Source organism: Pinus tabuliformis, chromosome 8 (genome assembly GCF_031772625.1).
Source record: "Pinus tabuliformis cultivar Carrire ecotype Pingquan chromosome 8, CPIR1, whole genome shotgun sequence".
NCBI classification, from domain to species: Eukaryota; Viridiplantae; Streptophyta; class Pinopsida; order Pinales; family Pinaceae; genus Pinus; species Pinus tabuliformis.
Genome location: NC_142294.1, coordinates 1843539477 through 1843559966, shown reverse-complemented (window position 1 = coordinate 1843559966; position 20490 = coordinate 1843539477). Strand labels below are relative to the sequence as shown.

Here is a 20490-nt window from a genome sequence, read left to right as displayed (position 1 = left end):
ATTTACAGAACATACTTTGACATGTGTGCCCCGGATTCAAAATGGTGTTGCGGATGCATTAGCAAAAGCAGCAAGTAATCTGAAAATACCCATGAATTCCAGCAATAAGTTTGAGATATATGTGAAGCATCATCCTACAGTTCCAGATAATTAAAGGTGTTGGCAAGTTTTCCAAGATGACGAAGAAATCAAAGATTTTCTACAAATTGAGGGTAAATTCGAAGACATTTCAATAGACACGGAAGCTGAAGGAGTAAATCAGATGGATGTATTGCAGCTCAAGGACAATTACATTCCTAAAGGATTAATTTCTTTGGAAGAATTGTTCGATCAAGATGATGTCGCTCGCAAGCCAACTTTGAGACCAATGGATGAAGGAGTTGAAGATGTGAATCTTGGGACAGCCGAAAATCCAAAGATGGTGAAGCTCTCGAAATCATTGCCGCCAAAGGTAAAGAAAGAGTATATCAGATTATTGTCTTCGTTTTCTAATGTTTTTGCATGGGACTACTCAGATTTGAAAACTTATGACACGAGTATCATTCAACATACCATTCCCATAAAGCCAAATCAAAAGCATTTTCGACAAAAGTTGAGAAGAATTAATCCTAAATTGCTGCCATTAATCGAGAAGGAAGTCAACACGTTGTATCAGTCTGGAATCATAGTGCCAATTAGATTTTCTGATTGGATTTCTAACTTGGTGCCCGTGAGAAAGAAGACCGGTGAGATTCGCTTGTGCATAGACTTTAGAAATCTGAACAAGGTATCATTAAAGGACAATTATCCGCTGCCCAAAATGGACCATATATTGCAGTGGGTAGTGGGGGCATCAAGGATGTCATTGCTTGATGGTTATTCCGGGTATAATTAGATTTTGGTGCACGAAGATGACCGTGACAAGACAGCATTTACTACTCCATGGGGAACATTCCATTATGCCAAGATGCCGTTTGGATTGAAGAACGCGGGTGCCACTTTTCAGCGGGCCATGGACATGGCATTTGCTAATGAGAAGGATGTCTTTTTAGTTGTTTATCTTGATGATTTGACCGTGTTTTCTAAATCAGATGAGGAGCATTTGTTCCATTTGACTAAGGTGTTTCAAAAGTGCAGAAAGTATGGTATCTCATTGAATCCGAAGAAGAGTCTTTTTGCTATGAGCGAAGGTAAGCTGTTGGGCCACATAATTTCTAAGGATGGCATTCGTATAGATCCTGCACGAGTAGAAGCAATTCAGCAATTAGAGCAGCCCCGTAGCAAGAAAGAAATTCAGTCCTTCAATGGCAAATTGAATTTTTTGCGTCGCTTCATTCCCAATCTTGCCGAACATCTTAGAGAGATAACCAACATGCTCAAGAAGGACAGCAAGCTCAAATGGACTGAAGAGGCGGTAAAGTCTTTTAATTTGGTAAAAGTAATCTTATCTTCAGCCCCAAATTTGATCAGCCCAGATTATACACAGGATTTTATTTTATTTTCATTTTCTTCTGAGCATATGTTGGCAGCTGTGTTGATGCAAAAGAGGGATGGGGTTGAGAGGCCCATCGCTTTTTTCAGCCGTATCATAAGGGATGGAGCTCTGAATTATAATATTATTGAGAAGCAAGCCTTGGCACTGATCAAGGCCTTGAAAGATTTCCGAGTATACATATTGAATTCTCATGTTTTAGCATATGTTCCCAATGCAGCTGTAAAGGATGTTTTAGTACAAACGGAACCGGAAGGAAGGAGGGGTAAGTGGATTGCTGCACTATTAGAGTATGATGTAGAAATTAAGCCTACCAAGTTGATTAAAGGTCAAGGTCTTGCTAAGTTGATGGCTGAAACAAATCTCCACGTCCTTGACATCAATTTGATTGCTGCCTTGTCCGATGAAGACGAAGAAAATTCAACTCTACAGGTATCCGATATCTTTGTGTCTTCTCCTTGGTATGCTGATATAGTTTATGTACTTCAAAATTTGTCTTCACCCCCTGGGATGCCTAGAAACAAAGCTAGAACATTAAAGCTAAAGGCTGCCAAATTTTGCATCATTAAATCTGCACTTTATTGGAAAGATCCTGGTGGCATATTGCTGAATTGTTTAGTCGAAGAAGAAGCTAAGGCAACAGTTGAAGATTTTCATAAAGGTGACTGTGGGGGTCACTTGTTTTGGAAGACCACGGCTAATAAGATTTTGAGAGCTGGTTTCTATTGGCCTTCTTTATTTTCTGATGTGTATAAAGCGGTAAAGAGCTGTCATGAATGTCAAATTTTTCAAGGAAAGCAAAAATTACAGCCGTTGCCTCTCAAGCCCATAGAAATCAGTGCACCATTTCAGCAATGGGGCTTGGATTTTATTGGCGAAATCCACCCAGCATCTTCCGGGCAACATCGATGGATCTTGACCGCCACAGATTACTTCACGAAGTGGATTGAAGCCATTCCCACCCGGCAAGCCACGGACTCGGTAATTATCTCTTTTCTTGAAAGTAATATCTTGTCACGTTTCGGCTGTCCACATAAGTTGATTACAGATAATGCAGCAGCATTCAAATCGAAGAAAATGGTTGATTTTTGCTATAAATATAACATCAGCTTGGGGCATTCGACCGCCTACCATCCTCAAGGTAATGGGCTGGCTGAATCTTCGAACAAATCTCTAGTGAACATCATAAAGAAATTGCTGGAAATCAACAAGAAGAGCTGGCATAAAAAGTTGGTAAATGCATTATGGGCTGATCGGGTAAGTCAAAAGAAGTCAATTGGTATGTCGCCATTTGAACTGGTTTATGGAGTCGATGCAGTGTTTCCTACTTCACTTAGTGTTCCAGTAGCCAAGTTGTTTCAAGAAGCTGTTGGCGAGGAGGATCCTATGCAACGGCGAATCAGTCAAATGATTCATTTACAGCAGACACGAGAGGAGGTTCATCAAAACTCCTTGAAGTTGCAAGAGCACATCAAGAAAATCTATGACAAAAAGGCCAAATCAGATGATTTTCAAATCGATGATGTTGTTTTGAGATGGGATGCCCGAAATGAAGATAAAGGGAAACATGGTAAGTTCGAAAATTTGTGGAAAGGTCCCTACAAAATTGCAGCATACCGTGGTCCAAATGCTTTTCTTCTCAAAGAAATGAACGGTGATGAATGTCTTGGTGGGTCGGTGAATGGCCGGCTGCTCAAAAGGTATCATGCTTGAGCATTTTCTACTCTAATCACTCTCATTGTAATTACCATTTTACTTTCATTCTGCAGCAAGTGTGAAACTGATCTCTCATCTTCAGTTTGGGGCCCGAGGTGAAGGCTATAATTCTGAAAATGGTGATTAGTTGGTGTGGATTTTTTTTGAAAGTTGTTTTAGTCAGTCAATTTTCTGCATAAAGTGAGTCAAGTTAGTGTCAAAGTAAGTCTAAGATTTCAGTCAATTGTCCAAGTCAAATAAAGTTGTTCAAGTTTGGTCACATGTGTAAAAGTTGACTCCATTGCCCAATGTTAATAAAGCACTGGTCTGCTCTCCCAGAGGTCTAAGGTTCTTGGTACCTCCAAGGAGCTACCATCCCCATTGGAGCCAATGTTAGTGTCGGTCTTGAAGCCCTCCATCAGCGATCAAAACTCTTTGCATTTGCATAGGTAGGTGTCTCATCAGTGTCAATTTTTGCATCCCGTTAGGCATGCCATAACCCTGATGGAGGAGCTAGTGTATTTATACCCCTCTTGGCTTTGCTGGATCAGTCATATCAGTCATTAAGCTCTTTCAAGCTTGTCTTGTTTTGTCTTGAGGTCAAAGTCCTAGGTCTAGGGTTTTGGTCATTTATCTCTGCAAGGTCATGTCTTTGAAAGTCCATGAGTGCTCAGCAAGCCAGAGGGAGGATTGTAAACATGTTTCTTCGATATTTTTATCTTGTACAGTGAATTTTCACCTTGGATTTAAAAACTTTGTTTTTAAAGCCAAGGTCATTTTTTTTTAATTTTTGTAAAAAGTGATGAAATTTTCAAAAGACTGCAACAGACATCATGAAACCCTGGTCCCCTTGCCAAGATCCCTCAAATGATCTACCTGCAAAAAGAATCAAGAAAAAGCACTAAAAGAGTCAATTTCAGGACAAAGGAAGCCAAAAAGTCAGTTTTATAAAGTGTCAAAGATAAACTTTAGAAAGTGGGTTTGAGCATGAAATTTTTTCAAATGGAGGTTACAAAAGCTCAATTTCCCTCCTATTATTCTTATTATGCATCCAAGGCATTGTTGAGAGAGAGTGAGCAAGCATCAAGAGTGTTAGGCGAAAACTGGTCGAATTTCGGGCTCAGCACAGGCGTGCGACCCGTCAAGACAGGTGCGTGACCCGTCAGGAGGGCGCGACCCGTCAGAGACCATCCAGCAGTTCAGTTTTTGAACGGGCGCGACCCGTCAAGTGCGCGCGACCCATTGGGCATGGTGCGCGACCCGTCAAGGTTTCCCCTCCAAACTCGAAATAAAATCGCTCAAACTCCCTCAGATCTTCAAGATTGTTCGAGGTAGGCCCTCTACACTTCAGTTTGGTGGTTGGTTATGATTGATGAACCTCATGCTTGTGTTTAAAAGTTAAATTGTGCAAGTGGATGAAATTTCAAATGACTGTAATGTTAATGTTTAAATGTGCTAGGGTTTGTGTTGTTTCAAGGTATTTCCCTTGGTAAATTGTTTCCCTCCTTCCCTTTGTACTCATATTTGCATTCATATCTATTTTCCCCATGCTATGTTGTAAATAATTGCAAACCCTACCCCCCTCCCAAAGCATCAAAACTCAAACCCTACTCTTGCTTCACCATATGCATGCTATAAACATAAAAATTTCTTGGTGAATATGTGAAAAGGTTTTGTAAATAAGTTTCCAAATGTCCCCTTGTTGCATACATGTATTCCCTTATGTTCACTGTTTATACATGTATTCCTATATGCAGTGATTTTGTAAATGATTCCCTATATCCTTGTTATGTACATGTATGCCTGTATATATGCAAATATTTGTTTGCAATGTATTCCCTAAATTCCCTGTTATTCATATATTCCCAATTCCTTGTGCAAGAGGTCCCTCCCCTAACATTTCCCTCATGTCATTGTCCCCTTGAAACAACATAGATTTCAACACTTTTACAAGCAGAAACAACAGTACATTTTGACCACTCTGCTCCTCAAACATGTCAGAAACCGAAACATATGAGCAGAGTGATGACCAAGCATCAGTGTCTGAGGTTGAGGTATAGAGGAGGCCACATAGGGGTGGAAAAGGTGGCCATCACAGGAGAGAGGAACCTACTTCTTTGGCAGGTCTACAAGCTTGTCCTATGGCAGTTTCTTGCTTTCAGTACATGTCCTGTTATGAGTTTTGTGAGAGGATCTCTCGGATTCAGCATCACCGAGAATTGGCCCGCCTCTTTGTCTTGCACTTGCATGAGGGTCATGTTAACCTTGCTGGGGTGGATTTCATTTTGACACCCGAGATCATTGCACAGGCTACAGGGATTCCAAATGTCGGGGAGATTTGGAATAAACGCAAGGTATTGGATACAGTTCACTTTGAGCCTTTTGTCCGGCCACCATTCATGAGACATTTGGCTGGTGTGTTTCCTTTCAGGTTCCTCCGGAGTCAGTATACCCCCATGATGAGACTCATTATGCTTTATTTCACCTGTGAGGGCAGATTTTCCCAGGTATACTCATATCACATTCGCCTCTTGATGCACTTCACTCGAGTGCGGATGATGAACATCCCGGTCTTCTTTTATCAGAACATTGAGAAGATGGTGTCCATGATGCAGAGGAAGAGCCCGGCACAGCAGTACAGGAGCCTTTATCATTATGGTTTGATTCAGCTAGTGGTACTGCATCAGTTGACTCAGCAGGGCATCTCATGGGAGGAGTTCATTTCCCGTGAGTTTTTCACAGCACCACCCCAGCCACATCCTGAGGTCATTCAGGAGGAGGGAGGACCATCTCAGTAGCCTGATATTCCGGTCACTCGACATGTTAGTTCCTCATCTCAGCTCACTTATCAGAGAGGCCAGAGGGCCTTGTTTGTAGCAGCTCGGCGAGTACTATCTCCACAGCAGGTGGAAAGGGTCTCGCCTTCATCATCGGCTCAGCGAGTGTTATCTCCACATCAGGTGGAAGGGGGCTCACTTTCTTCACCAGCACAGGTACCAGAGAGGGGCAAACAACCCATGATTGATGAGGGTCCATCAGGAGTTCCCGATATTGAGTTTGTTGACCTTGAGGCCAGTTCTCCTAGCCAAGAGGCAAAGGAGATCATTCAGCATCTCAGAGCTGAAAATGATGCCTTGCAGAGGAGATTAGAGGGGGCACAATGGACCATCACCTACCTTGAGCAATGCAACAAACAGTTGGAAGATGAGCAGGCACTTGATGAGTTATGGAGGATTCGTAGTGACCGAGTCTTGAACCGAAGAGGACCCGGTGATCCATTGCCCGCTGACCGAGAGTCCATGCTCATCCAGGAGAACGCACACTTGGAGAGGCTGTTGGCTAAGGCCAACCAAGAGAAGAAATTGCTGAGGAACATGAAAAACCATTACTGGGCAAGAATGCATGTGTGCAAGGCCAAGATGAAAATGTTTCAAAGGCGGTTGTCCGAGGCCCTAAAACGGAAAAAGAAGACCAATCCACTCCGTATCTTGGCTGAGGCTTCCCTAAAAGATCAAGGCACTAATTAGCTCAACCACAGCACAAATCCCAAAATTTTTTGAGAATTTTGGGTGAATTTTGGCAATTTTTAGCAATTTGCAGGTTTTTCCCATTAATGGGTCTCACCCCGCGCGCGACCCTACATCATGGCAACTCAGTTTGGAAAAAACTCAGCATTTCTAGATTTTTCATGCAAAGTTACACATGCTCATGGATGGACTTGAGATTTGGTAAAGTTTTGGGCCTCCAAAAAGTCAAAAAACTAGCAAAAAGTGACTTTCTGCCACTTTTTTGAATTGCATAAAGCAGTCTTGGGAGATTTGATTTTTGATAGGGCAAATGAACTCCAAATTCAAAAATTCCAGTTGGGTTGGAAAGTAGACTCACAGACCTTTCCAACAAGCCTACTCTTGCCCAATTTGGACACCTGAAAGTGCCCCACAAATGGTGCCAAAGGCGCGCGACCCGTCAGGCAGGGGCGTGCGACCCGTCAGGCAGTTTTTTCAAAAATGCACTGTACAGCTCAGAAAACGCAGATTTGACTCAGTTTGACTTTTTGGGGTGAATTATGATTCTGTTTGATGTAATTATTGTACTTTTGAGACACTTTTACTCTTATGTAACACTTCTAGAAGATTCATTCATGAAAAAGGTAAATATTAAATGAATGAATTGGTTTCCTAGCTTATAGAGGCAAGTTGTTTTGACTGCCTAGTTTGTAGTGCTTAGTTTAGAAGTGGTTGAAACAGCTTCTAGGATAGTGAACTCGACCCATGGAGGCAGGGAAAGAGGTTAGATCATCTATATTATGTACTTTATTGCTCATTTTCATGGTTGGACTCTTGAGGGAGAAGTTATCATTGTATTATTTCACTTGTATCTCTGCAATTTTTGGCTAAGGAAGACCAGGGTTTTGCAGTCCTTTTTGGGATTCTTGTGGTTTCATGTATTGATGGAGTGCTTCTTAGTGTTCTTGTAAGTGTGTTATGTGATTCATCTCCTTTCTTTCCTTCTGCATATTAAACAAATGAAGTGTTAAAGTAAGAATTCATGCTTGCCATGCTCTGCTTTTAAATTTGTTTAATTTCTATGTTTTCTACTGTTTAAGGAGAATTCAAAGTATTATTTGCTCTCCTTAGCTCCTCACCGGTCTTTTCCATCCACTTACCTCAATCAAAGGCATCAATACGGTATCCTACCTCACCCCAAAGAACCCCCTGCAGAAACTGTGTCAAATCCCCGCACCCAAAATTGCAATTCCTCAATTTGCCACCAAAAACCCAAGAAACCCCAAATAAACCTTTTTAATCAGTTTACTAGCCTAATATCAGTGTTACCTTGTTGGTCATCTCATCCCATTGAAGATCTGCCGAGATTGACCGGAGAGAGCCTTCTCCTGCCCCGTAGGGCTAGCTACGAGGCTAAATGGTTTGATGTAGCGTTGAGGTTTACCTTTCTCAGCCTGAGGTGAAATTTCAAGCGCTAACAGAAAGCATCTTTAACAATAGTCCAAAGAATGGTTACATGATCATGTTCTTCAATGGAGTACTCCTGAGAAATGATCTTTATCAAAGAATGATTGCCATATTGACATCAATGACCACCTAGATCAATAGTTCCTTGCTTGCATGCTAGAAGGCTTGACAGGCTCATCTGTTCGTGAAGGTTCATGTTCGTCACGTTCGTCTGTTTCACATGCTTTGTTCATTTGTCTATTGGTGAACCTGTCCTTTTGCATGTGCTACCTTCGTTCATCACGTTCGTCATCTTGCCATGTTGGTTGGTGTACCTGTACCTGCAGTCACTCATGACAAGATGACATCAAATCCAAAACCTCCTAGTCTACCATGACACATGATCATTCGAATGCAGGTGACCAGGAGAGGTAGCAGGGTTGTGATGCGGGATGATGGCTCCAGGAAAATCCTGATGAAAACTGCACAAGAGTCACTCAGAGATGGAGGCAGGCGATCTGAGTCAACAATGACTATCTGCAAGGTTTGGCTTAGCTGGGAGGCAAAATTGCACAAATTTTGGGAGTAACAGTCCAGGCTACTGGAAGGCAAGGTAGGAATGCTCTGTGCATTTTTTAGAACGAACAGGCAATGGGGCTAGATAGCCATATTTGTGTAATTTTCTAGAGGAACGGGCCGGGCTGCATGAAGGGTCATCAAGGAGGGATTTTGCAGTTTTTTTGGGGGACTGCCTGGGTCATTAGTAGCCATAACTACGCAATTCCTAGAGGGAACTTCCAGTTGGTTGTTGGGGTCACTGGCAGCCAGAATTATGCAATTCCTAGAGGGAACTTCTAGTTGGCTTCCCAGAACATTGGCAACAGAAACTGCACAATTCCCAGAGGGAACTGGCAGTCTACTGCTAGGGGTTGCTGGCAAGGAAAACCACACTGAGGCCGAGAGGCTGACCTACTAATCATCTCTATGCAATTTCTGAGCTGAGCTGACTGATGGGCAGCAGAAGGCCTGCTCATGGACACTGTGCAATTTCTAATATGAATAGTTGGTCTACTATCGGGATGACTAACTGGGACAACTTTGAAATTTTCTTAGGGAGATAGGGACGGGAACTTGGTGTCTGTCCGGCTTGTCTGTGAAATTTCCTCAGTCAGTTCAGTGGTTGAGGTCAGTGGCCCCTGCACAATTTTTGAGGGGAGTCAACCCCGGGGTGACTGCCGGGTCCGACTCTCCAAGTGACCAGCATGAGAGTCAAACTATGGGAAGTAGTGCACGACGAGAGAAATCTGTTAGTACAGGCCCAAATCCACCACTGGAAAGGGTCTTATACCATGACATATTGGTCAAAAAGGTCAGCTCAGAGGCTTTCCAGGTCATAGGAGCAGGCTGAGTCAGTGATTTACGCTTCCATATCCATGAGGGGATCAAGGTTTGACGAGGGTTTAGGTTCGCAGGTTAGGGGGTTGGAAGACTTTGAGGTTGTCATTTCTGGGTTTTTTAGACTTTTACCTTGTGGAAAAAATAGAGTATAGCTTAGCAGATTACTTGGTTGCCGCAGAGGAGGAAGAAAACTACACTGAGACAGGCTGTCGGGCCAATGGGGGTATGCTAACAGTGTTTTGAGTAGGTCACAAGTGGGAGGAGCACTGGAAAACAATGGAAGAATTTTTAAATTTGAGTGGGAGAAGTCATTTTAATAGCCAATGGGGGCCATTGATCGAGTGACGTCATGATGACGTCATGTGTCACAACGGATTCGATGGCAAGGGATGGCGTGGCAGACATGAATGGGGGAGGGGATGGGGGTTACCGTTACAACTTTTGAATTTACCATTTATTGTGTCGGCGAATGAAACCCCGACAGCTAGCATGGTCCCCACTTGCTTCCAGAGGTTGAGTAGTGGTGGGACAAGGATATCTTCAGTCCCCCTGGAACGAATCTCCATCATTGGATTGGGAGTTGACTATTCAAATACGGAGGGGCAGAGATATTTATCGTTTCTGCAGGTTTGCCCCCCCGAACTGCTTCCGGAGATCGTCAAGGTGGAGATGAACGATGATTCGCCCAAAAGTTGTGCACTTTTTACCATTAGGTTTTCTCCAAGGTATCGAGGTGTGATAGTGGCTTAGTGCACCTATCATTTTCTGCCAAGTGTCGCAAGGTGAACAGATAGAGAAGGATGATCTCCAGGTCCTTGAGAGTTTGTCCCTTGCCTTCAATATGCAACCTATTTCCCTTCAATTTAATATTTAATCTTCTTCTTAGGTCCTCCTTCCCAAGTATGAACCCTGTTGCTTGGCCTTTGCAAAAATGGGCTTTTGAAACATGACTATGAGGAGATGTAGAGTAGGTGACAACATAGGTATTTGGGTAGAGTAAGCACATTGAATCTAGCATATCTAGTAGGTATCTCTAGGTTTCTAGACTTCTTGTTTTAATTGAACCCCTTTGGAACTAATAATCTATCTTATGTGTGGAGACCTTCAAATATTCATCCCTTGGGTATGACCCAAGTACATGGACTTCAAGGTGACTGCATTATGTGTTGAAATGTGTAACTAGGTTCGATATTTATAATGTAATCATGATTTTATGTATTTGATGTAAAGAGAAAAATAAAGTTTATTATTATTATTTTGTAGCATGGTTTTCATGCTCATGTTTATTTTATTTAGTAAGTCAAGTACCCATTGAGTGCTTTTAAGGCTTTGTCATAAAGTCTAGGAATCCAAGAAGTCATTGTCATATGTAAAGACCCTATTTGGGAATTTGGTATTATGTAAAATAATTTTTTTTGAGTCATAAAGTATGTCAAATATCCATCCAAGACAAGTCGACCTAAGCAAAGGACAAGTCGGCCTACAAGCAGTGACAAGCCAACTTACAAATAGTGACAAGAAGCATATATATATAATAGGTTCAACCGCATTTGAAGAACATCCAAGAAGTTCGTTGAAGAGAAGAAAAAAACCTAAAAGGAGAGCGAAGAAGAGGACAAAAAGGAGAGAAAGAAACCGAATTTTGAAGAACTGATTTGGGATATATCTTTCCACACGTGCGAGATATAGATCATCATCATTGTTGCAACAAGACCGAATTTCAGACTAGCCAAAGTTTGGAGCCAAAGAATCAAGGAAAGAAGTCGAGTTGCTAAGGAAGTGGAAGCACCCAAAGAGAAGGAGAAAATGGTTAAAAATTTCCCCAAAAAAATCACACGTGCGAAATTACATTGAGTGCAGAAGGGCCAAAAATTGCAGACATGTTGCAGTAACTAAAATCCTTAAGTGAGGCCTAAATCAGAGGATTTGAAGAAGAATTGTCTTGGGTTGATTTTATGAAGGAAAAGCTGATCAAATGAGAGATTGAATTGGTCTTGGAGGGGTATTTGACAAGGGTCTTAGGCTTTGGAATTCGTCATCTGAAAATTCTATAAGAAGAGAAGAATTCTCGTGGGTTTTCCTCTCAAGAGGAGAGGTTTTGGCCTTAGATTATGTTGAATAATCTAGGGCAAATGAATTTAATAATATTCTTCTAGTCATGATAACTATTTTTGAGGTGTTTTTAATTTTTCTTATTCACACAATCTTTAATATTAGAGTGTGTCTACTTAGTTCATCAAATAGCTACCAAAACAAAGAGACAAGAACACAAGATGTTGGCTTTCTGCCAGGGCCAAAATCTCTCACTCTTTGAGAGGAAAACCCACACAAAATTCTTCTTATAGAGATTCCAATTGACGAATACTAAGACCATGACCCTTGACCTATTAGGCCACTCCAAGACCAAGACACCAATCCTCTCTTTGTCACTGCTAAGATCATCATCATCATTGCTGCTTCATCGAGGCCATCATTACTACAACTTCATCATAACAATGAAATCCTTACTATTGTACCATAGCTCCACCTTCACTGAGATCTTCATCTTGTAACTATGTCGAGACAAAGTGTGTCATTGTGATATCTCCTCATCACAAATATACCGAGATCATGATAGTATTTAGAAGTATGCCGACAATGTATTATGCCAAGACTGTGACTATGCCAAGAGTGTATAATAGAGAGATCACCTAAATCTTCATCATCACGACTATACCGAGATTGATTGTCTTCTTTCCCTTCACCGAGGTTTTCATCATCACAATTATGTTGAGAAGGTTGAGACTATAATATGTGAAGAGGTGGAAGAACTTCATCTCTATATTACCTATTCGAAGAACAAATATCTCCAAGATTGAAAGGTCATGAGACTATTCTTACTAACTGTTATTACCTACGAAGGTGCAGAGGTATCCGAGATTCCATCCTCATCCGAAGTTGCATATATGCTTGTCCGAAATTTTTTCATTCTGTGATGACCCTATCCACATATAAATAGTGGTTTTTCCTCCATAAATATATGACATGAACCAATGAAGAGATGTGTCACCTTATTTGAGCTGACATGACTATTTTTTATTTGTTTTTGTAGGATGACATAAAGAAGAGGATTGTGCTTGTCAATTGGAGGGCTTCTTGACATTTCTAAATACTTGTAAATAATTGAACATAGGCTCAAGAAGAGCTTCTTCATATGTGATTTTGACTCTTTGACTCAATAATAAATCCTAAGTCTCTCAATGGGAGCCACTAACAAATAAACTTCTTTCTTATGAAACCCATGTAGTAAGGCATACACAAATCGTTTTATTTCTTTTATTTCATCATTTACAAAGATCACGCCATTATGAAGACTAAACCTAATTACATTCTACAAAACTCCCTCTTAACTAGGGAGGTATTCATAATGGTACTTGGTCATTCTCAATCTGAAGAATTTCAAATAAGAAGAATTGGATTGGTAACCCATCTGTATAGCATCATAGTAACCAAGATTGTTTCCACAGCAAGGCCTTGACTGACAACTCTATCTCTCATCAGATCAGAGCACAATGTTGGTGAGACCAATGACTATAGACACCTTCATCATTGTCTCTCAAGGTACATACCCACCCGGGTGTTCACTAAATATGAACTTTAGGACTATTCTTATCTTGGGTTCCCAACCCTCAAAGAATATGGGTCCTCTTGCATACTCTTATCTTGGATTCCCTACACATCCACAGAGCATCAGATGCTAGATGATTACCCAAACCTCCATTATTTCTTCCCAAATGAAGACAAGATGTTGTGTTTATCTCTCCCTCTCAACTAGGGAAGATATGCCCATTCCTGTTAAAGGAATGTACCCAAGTTCCCTCTGACCAAGAAGTTGCCCAAGCTCCCTCTCAATTAGGGACTTGTCAAAGCTCCCTCTTAACTAGGGACTCTCCTTTTCATCAGCAGCTTCTTCTTCGTGGGTCCTTCAACTTCTTAATCAATTTCTTTCCTTGATGTCAAGAAATTTGGTCGAGCTTCTTTCTCGTAGGGCTGCAACAATCGATCAATTTCCTTCTTAGTCTGTCATGTCATTTCCTTCTTCATGGAAAGTTGCCTTCTTGATACATATATGTAACCTTCGTCATATGGCTACTTCTTCATCATCATGTTTCTTTTAGGAATTGCCATCCACCACATGAATTCTAGTTGTACTTGTTCTCGTTCCAGTAGCCCTGCATGAACTCATCTAGATATTATTCAATAAATCAAAACATAACATTACGTCAAATAGTACCTTACAAGATGGCTCTTCATCATGACATATTCTTGTAGGTATCAGCATCTTGCATACATGTTGACACATCTCCCAAAGATATCCATTGTTAAGGGTCTCCATCCTTTTCAGACATTCATCAGAGTCTTTATATCTTTCTAGGAGATTTCCTAGTCAAATATTCTTGGTCTTTTGGATGTTTATTTCCTTTATCATGGTTGCATATCTCACGATCTCTTCCTTCCTCACACATTCCGTTCCCAGGAGCTTTCAATTAGAGTTTCTTGATTGTAGTCAACCACCTTATATTTCATATGAGGACATATTATGTTGATTTTATCGAGTGTGACTTATGTATTCCTACATATTTTCAGAGGAGGAGATCCTTTTTCTTTTGATCATGCTTCTTAAGATATAAGTAATGATCCTTGTTATCTGCAACCATACGACATGACATTATAATATTAAACACAAGCATACATACCTCATTTTACCTTTAGGTCATCTAAACTTCTTCCAGTAGCTTCCTTGATTGAAGTGTCTTCAACCCCTTGATCTACTTCTTCTCTTATGTCACCATAACATCATCCATGAATTCCACAAGATGGAGTTCTTGATGAAACACTTGCTTCCTCTCTAGATTAGTGAATCCTTCGATGAGGATTCCATCAGAGAATCTTGAGGATATTGCATATCCCCATCTGGCATATGTTTCCTTTTTGTCTTGATGTATGACGAGCCTTGTCTAGGATGACATCTTCCTTTCCTTCAATGTCCAATGAGGTTCCCATGAGCTATATCCTTCATGTTTGTCTGCCATTGATTTTTTCCTTCATGATTCCCATGGTGATGTCACGAGCTCTTGTTTCTAATGCTTTCATGATGCCATTATGCATCTTATTATCATGGTCATATATATAACATAGGATTTAGGAGCTTATAATAGGACCCTTTTGTGAGGAATACCATCTCAATCATAGTAGAGATATGTTACTCCTTCTTTCCTTGGGCCTTTTCTTTAGCTCCCTCCATCTTTCCAACGATATGAGATTTCTTTCCATAATCTTTCCATAGCACTTTTCTGTCTTGTTTGAGGACCAAATTTTCCTTTCCTTTTAGCAAATGTTTGAGTCTTTTAGCCTTCAACACTTTTTCCATCAACTTGTCTTTCTCTATCTAACATATAGACCACAAATTGTCGAATGAGGTAACATTTTTGTGCATGGACATTTGTTGCCTTGCTTATCAGTTAATCATGATTATCTTCTTATCATCTCTTCCATATATCTCAATTGAGATATCAGGAAGATATTACTTCATTATTTTATACCTTCAATCAGGTCTAAGTGATATGACCTTCTTCACTGTATTTTAGAGAGTATATCTTCTAGCATTTCATATATCTCTTTTATGTCTTGTTTCTTGCTACATAGGGATGAGAGGACCTTAAGAGTTCCCTCCCATGAATTCAAAGGAGACCTTTTTCTTTGATATGTTCACTGACTTCTCTTATCTATGATGATTATGACAATCCTCCTTATTCCATGCAAGGACCTTTGATGACCCATCCAACATATAGATCTCCTTGCAATCATGAAGTCATTTTACCAAATTGATTATAAAATGAAAGATACTTACATGAAAAGTGAATATGAACTCTTCTACTTGATAACTTTGATGATGGTTGAAGAATATGCATTAGAGCCTCCTCTTGGATGATCTTCTTTCAAATGAAAAAATCCTTTCTTCAATAGAAAATATTTCTCCTTATGATGAGGATCATTTGTTGCTTCTTCGGATGATCTTATTCTAGGGTAAGGAGATGATCCTTGCTTGTGAAGATGACACTTCCTTCTTTTGTAGTGTAGATCAAGATTGTTTCTAGGGTTTCAACTTTCTGCAAGATGATGTGATCTTCATTTCTAAGGTCCTTCAAGCTACCTCTTTGTAGACAACTTGATGAGATTATTGGTGGCCTTTTGATGATGACTATGGAGACAAAAGTTCTTGTTGTTGTAAATTGTTTCTTTGATCTAGAGTTTGATCCTTCAATGTAGATCTTGATCCTTTTTCTTTGATATCCTTCAACTTTCTTTGATGTCCTTCTTGAAGCTTGATCCTTGAATGTCTCTTTGTTGCCATTCTTTTGACTTCAGTACCTTATCTCTAATACCATGTTAAAGAATCTAGGGCAAATGAATTTAATGAGATCTTCTAGTCATGATAGCTATTTGTGAGGTGTTTTTATTTTTTCTTATGAGCACAATGTTTAATATTAGAGTGTGTCTTCTTAGTTCATAAAATAGCTACCAAAACAAAGGGACAATAACACAAGATGCTGGCTTTCTTCTAGGGCCTGTTAGCGTTTGAAATTTCACCTCAGGCTGAAAAGGCAAATCTCAAAGCTACATCAAACCATTTCACCTCGTAGCTAGCCCTACGGGGTATGAGAAGGCTCTCTCCGGTCAATCTCGGCAAATTTTCAATTAGGGAGATGACCAACTAGGTAACACTGATATTAGGCTAGTAAACTGATCAGAAAGATTGATTTGGGGTTTTTAATTAAATAATGGGGTTTTTCTGGGCTGCATGGGCAAAATCACAGCTTCAAACAGAGAAATATAATGAACAACACAGGTTGACGACTGAGGCAAGGTAAGCAAGGAATTTAGCATCAAATCTAGATTTTAAATGGGATGGCAAGACTGGTGAGGAGCTGACAAGGGCATAGAACTGAATCCTTGTCAAACAGAAGAAAACATTGAATTGAACAAACTTATAGGCAGAGCATATAATACTATGAATTCTACCTAAACACTTCATTTTCTCAATTAGAAATGATCATGAGGTGAATGAAACATAACAGTTTACATATGAGACAAAGGGAAAACTTATGCTAAATTAACATACCACATGAATCTCAGAAATCAGAGCTGTGAAATTTTCATTAAAAATCCCTCTGTCAAAGAATGTACAATGGAGCTCAGTTCTCCTCCAGCGCTCGGCACTCAGAAAATCTCCCCCCTCTCTCCTCTCTCCTCTCTCTCTTACAAATGTTTTTGTTTTTAATATATGAAATAAACACAGCTGGGGGAAAACAACTCGACCCCAAGACCAGGAATTTGTTTTTCTCATTATTAATAAATAAACTAACAGAAAACAATCAGCTCTTCTGAAAATAAAAATGCGCTCCTTCTTCTACTCAAACTGTTGAAAACTGATGAAGCGGTGGCATTACAGGTGTCAATCCCATTGGTGAAGACAAATATGGGCAATCGAATCTTGTTCCCTGCCACTTTGCAACTGCTCCCCAAATGTCCGGAAATGCGTTGGCCATTTTACCGCAATTAGGAGAAGATTTTGAAAATCTGGAATAAATCCACCGCATATATCGGATGGAAATCGACCCCCCTACAATCTTTCTTATCCGATAATAATGGGCATATCTGAGAAGAAAAACGCTGAGCTGCTGCCCGGTGCTCCCATCGGGATTGATCATATGAAAGGACTCTGAATCTGAAGACCCAACAACTCGTTCATAAGTTGCTCTCATATACATGAGCTCGCCTTCATCTCCCTTAGTCACAGTGGGCAAAACTCCAGCCCCAACCGATATGGACTGCATCATCTTCAATACGGCTTGGTCGTTCTCTGTAACATTGCGTTTTATGGCAAAACCCACCTTGCGCCCATTGCAATACATGGTCCATACAGGAACAGAAAACAAAGACCCATCGTGGGTGCTGTCCTTGTCACACTCCAGAGCAATCCTCAGCAGACCGTACTGCATTTCCTTCGCCAACAGGTAGGTCGGAATGGCAAATTCCAGAAGGAGAAGCGTAGGTCCGCGTCGATCTTCTTGAATACAGAAACTGACTCGCCCTTTCCTGAACCCGAAAATTGTGCCCGTAACAGTCGGGCCAAGAGAGCATTCCGAGCTGTCTTGGTCTTCGACAGGGCCACCGGTCATGGATTAGCAGGATGACCCACAAAGGAATATTTCTAGTTTTAACAGTGAAGCTCGATACATCTAATGAGAACCCTGCAAACCTGTGTAAATTAAAACCAACTGAGAGCGATTATCACCATAGTGCCAAATCAATTGTATCTCTGACTGAAGGACAATGGATAGCCCTAGCAGAAAGAATATATTCAATATATTGTTGTTACAATTCAGTCTCGAATAGCCCACTAGTCAATTTCTGAGACTGAAAGACACTACCACTTTGGGTCCTTTTTCCTTGCAAGAGTAGAGGGAAATCTGATGATCTACTCAGTCAATAAAACCACATCATGTGGTTTTAAATCAACAAATGCAGCACTACTTCCCTGCAAAAGATTTGTTAGCGAGCAGAAGATTCTTTGTCAAACTAAATCTCAAGATCATCCAAGGAGAGATCTGCAAATGCATTTAGCAACTTCAGCTTCGTGATAAACTGATGAGGATCATCCACACTAGTTGAACCCAATACAACCTCCCGCTTCAATTTCCTTGTAAGCTTATGTGCAACACGCAGCTCAGAGCGAGTGACTCCACCAATGATAAACACATATATTCGCTTCCCTAGTATCATGGGATCACTAGTAGCATGCCTCAACGTGGAGTCACTTGAATAACCATCATCAGAATGGCGAGGTCTAGCCCATGTAGAAGATGGCTTTGATGTTCTCACAGAGTGGACCAATGAGTTGGTGGACCGCACACTTGCACCATTTGTCCCATTAGACTGAAAAGTAGAGCCTGGTTCATTCATACTCACCATTGTGCAGGCTTTCAATTAATTCCTCAATCATTGGATAGAAACGTGACAATTGGCGAGTTTCCTCGTCCTGGTTTCTCTCCTTTCTAATTCCATGTTTTTTCTTATGGGTCCCAAATTTAAGGGGGAATCCTCCAGATTGTTTTTTGGATATGGGAGCACCTATATATTCCATATTTTCACTGCATTCATGTCATCTGAGGAGAGCCGTGCAAGCTGCGTCCACTGAAGGGATTTCACACCATCAATTTTTTCTGGGTGGATTGCAGCATAAATCATTAGTTAACGTAACTTGTTCTCAGCAGTCATATCCTCCTTTGTCTTTAACATATTGATCAATTCCTTGGCCCCTGCATCCCCAAAAACCAAATCTTGCTCTAAGTGGCCAATATCACTTAATCCTTGCTCCTTGATCTTTTGATTTAATTTTGCAGCTATCTTCCAAGGCGAATTTGAGCAGCTTTGTTCTTCGACCCAAATTGAGACATTTTATCGTGCAATCGCATGCTTGCATCTCCAAAATGTAGGTCACGCAGTTCAGACCAGACTGGGTCATGCTCCTCTAAAAGAACCTCCTTCTTTTCCATTTTTCCTGACTGTGTTGTAATCTCATAAACATACTTGTTGCCTTCCATGTTCAGTAAGTCGTGGCACATTGCATCATATGTCCATTCATGTATCACTGGAGCAATTTGATCAATTGATCTGTCAACAATGAGCAGATCACAAGTTTCTGTCTGAGGAAACTTTGGTACTGTTGATCTATACTTGACAAGACAATCCCAGAGTGCTGCTGCAAGTTTTGTTGGCATTAAATCCCGAAAGGTAGTTGTTGTTGTTGCAATCCATGGCTGACCTGGCAGCACGAAATCTTACAACTGGAAACTCCTTTTGAGATGCAAAAACTGTTGCAAGTCGAGAAGCCATAGTATTAAGACAAACTTCATAATCTCGACTATTCTCATTGTGCTCTCCAAAAAGTTGTTCCAATGCCATCTCATGATCTGTAGAAAATCCCTGTGAATCAATACAAAAGTACTCCAAGTTCATCTCTCTTAAAGCAGCTATTCGTGATAGAATACTTATATCCCTTTTAATAGGGCCAACCAGATCTTTAGGGATAGGCGAACTGAAGAAAACATAGGCCTTTTTGTATAAAGGAGAATTTCCTGACATATCAGACATGAACGTGATCACATAGGTAGAGATATTGGTTACTTCTCCTTTGACGGCTGAATAAAGTAGACAGCCTCCATTGCAGGGAATGGTTGCCTCCGCCTGTTGAGGTCCTCCACCACTGAGATGCCCTCCTCTGTAATGTCAGCCATTTTGCATGTATAAGACATCACTTTGGTTGTTACTTTGTCCATGATAAGAACCTCAATTACCTTCTGTTGAACCTGCACATTCTTTTCACTCCAGCCAGGAAGTGCACATACTAAACGGACCAATGACTATTTCACAAGTAAGCTCTGTATCAAGGGTGCCACTATAGAGAACCTCTGTGCCATGATAGTTGAAACCATATGACGATAAAACTTGACCAAATTCGCTGCCATTTGAAGAGCTAAAGAACAAATTACATAATCCAAAAAAGCAACATTTAAATGATTTCTTCTTCAAAACCCTGTTTTAAAGAAGAATCAATCTCTGACATGAGACGGAGTCTAACAGGGCCAAAACCTCTCACTCTTTGAGAGGAAAACCCACACAAAATTCTTCTTATAGAGATTCCAATTGATGAATACCAAGACCATGACCCTTGACCTATTAGGCCACTCCAAGACCAAGACACCAATCCTCTTCTTTGCCACTACTGAGATCATCATCATCATTGCTCCTTCACCGAGGTCATCATTATGGCACCTTCATTTAGATATTAATCATAACAATGAAATCATTACTATTGTACCATAGCTCCACCTTCACTGAGATCTTCATCTTGTAACAATTATGAGACAG

At 40.7% G+C, this 20490-nt stretch overlaps 1 protein-coding gene and 1 pseudogene across 1 annotated transcript in view; both read right to left on the bottom strand.

Moving 5' to 3' along the window:
• Positions 1-16970: 16970 nt before the first annotated feature.
• LOC149243633 (uncharacterized) overlaps positions 16971-20490 on the bottom strand; it is a 121434-nt gene continuing 117914 nt past the window's right edge. The window contains exon 3 of the mRNA XM_089371265.1: positions 16971-17682. Within this exon, the coding sequence (XP_089227391.1) occupies positions 16971-17682 (712 nt within the window). The remainder of the gene's footprint in view (positions 17683-20490) is intronic.
• Positions 17884-19903, bottom strand: LOC149243634 (SNARE-interacting protein KEULE pseudogene; annotated as a pseudogene).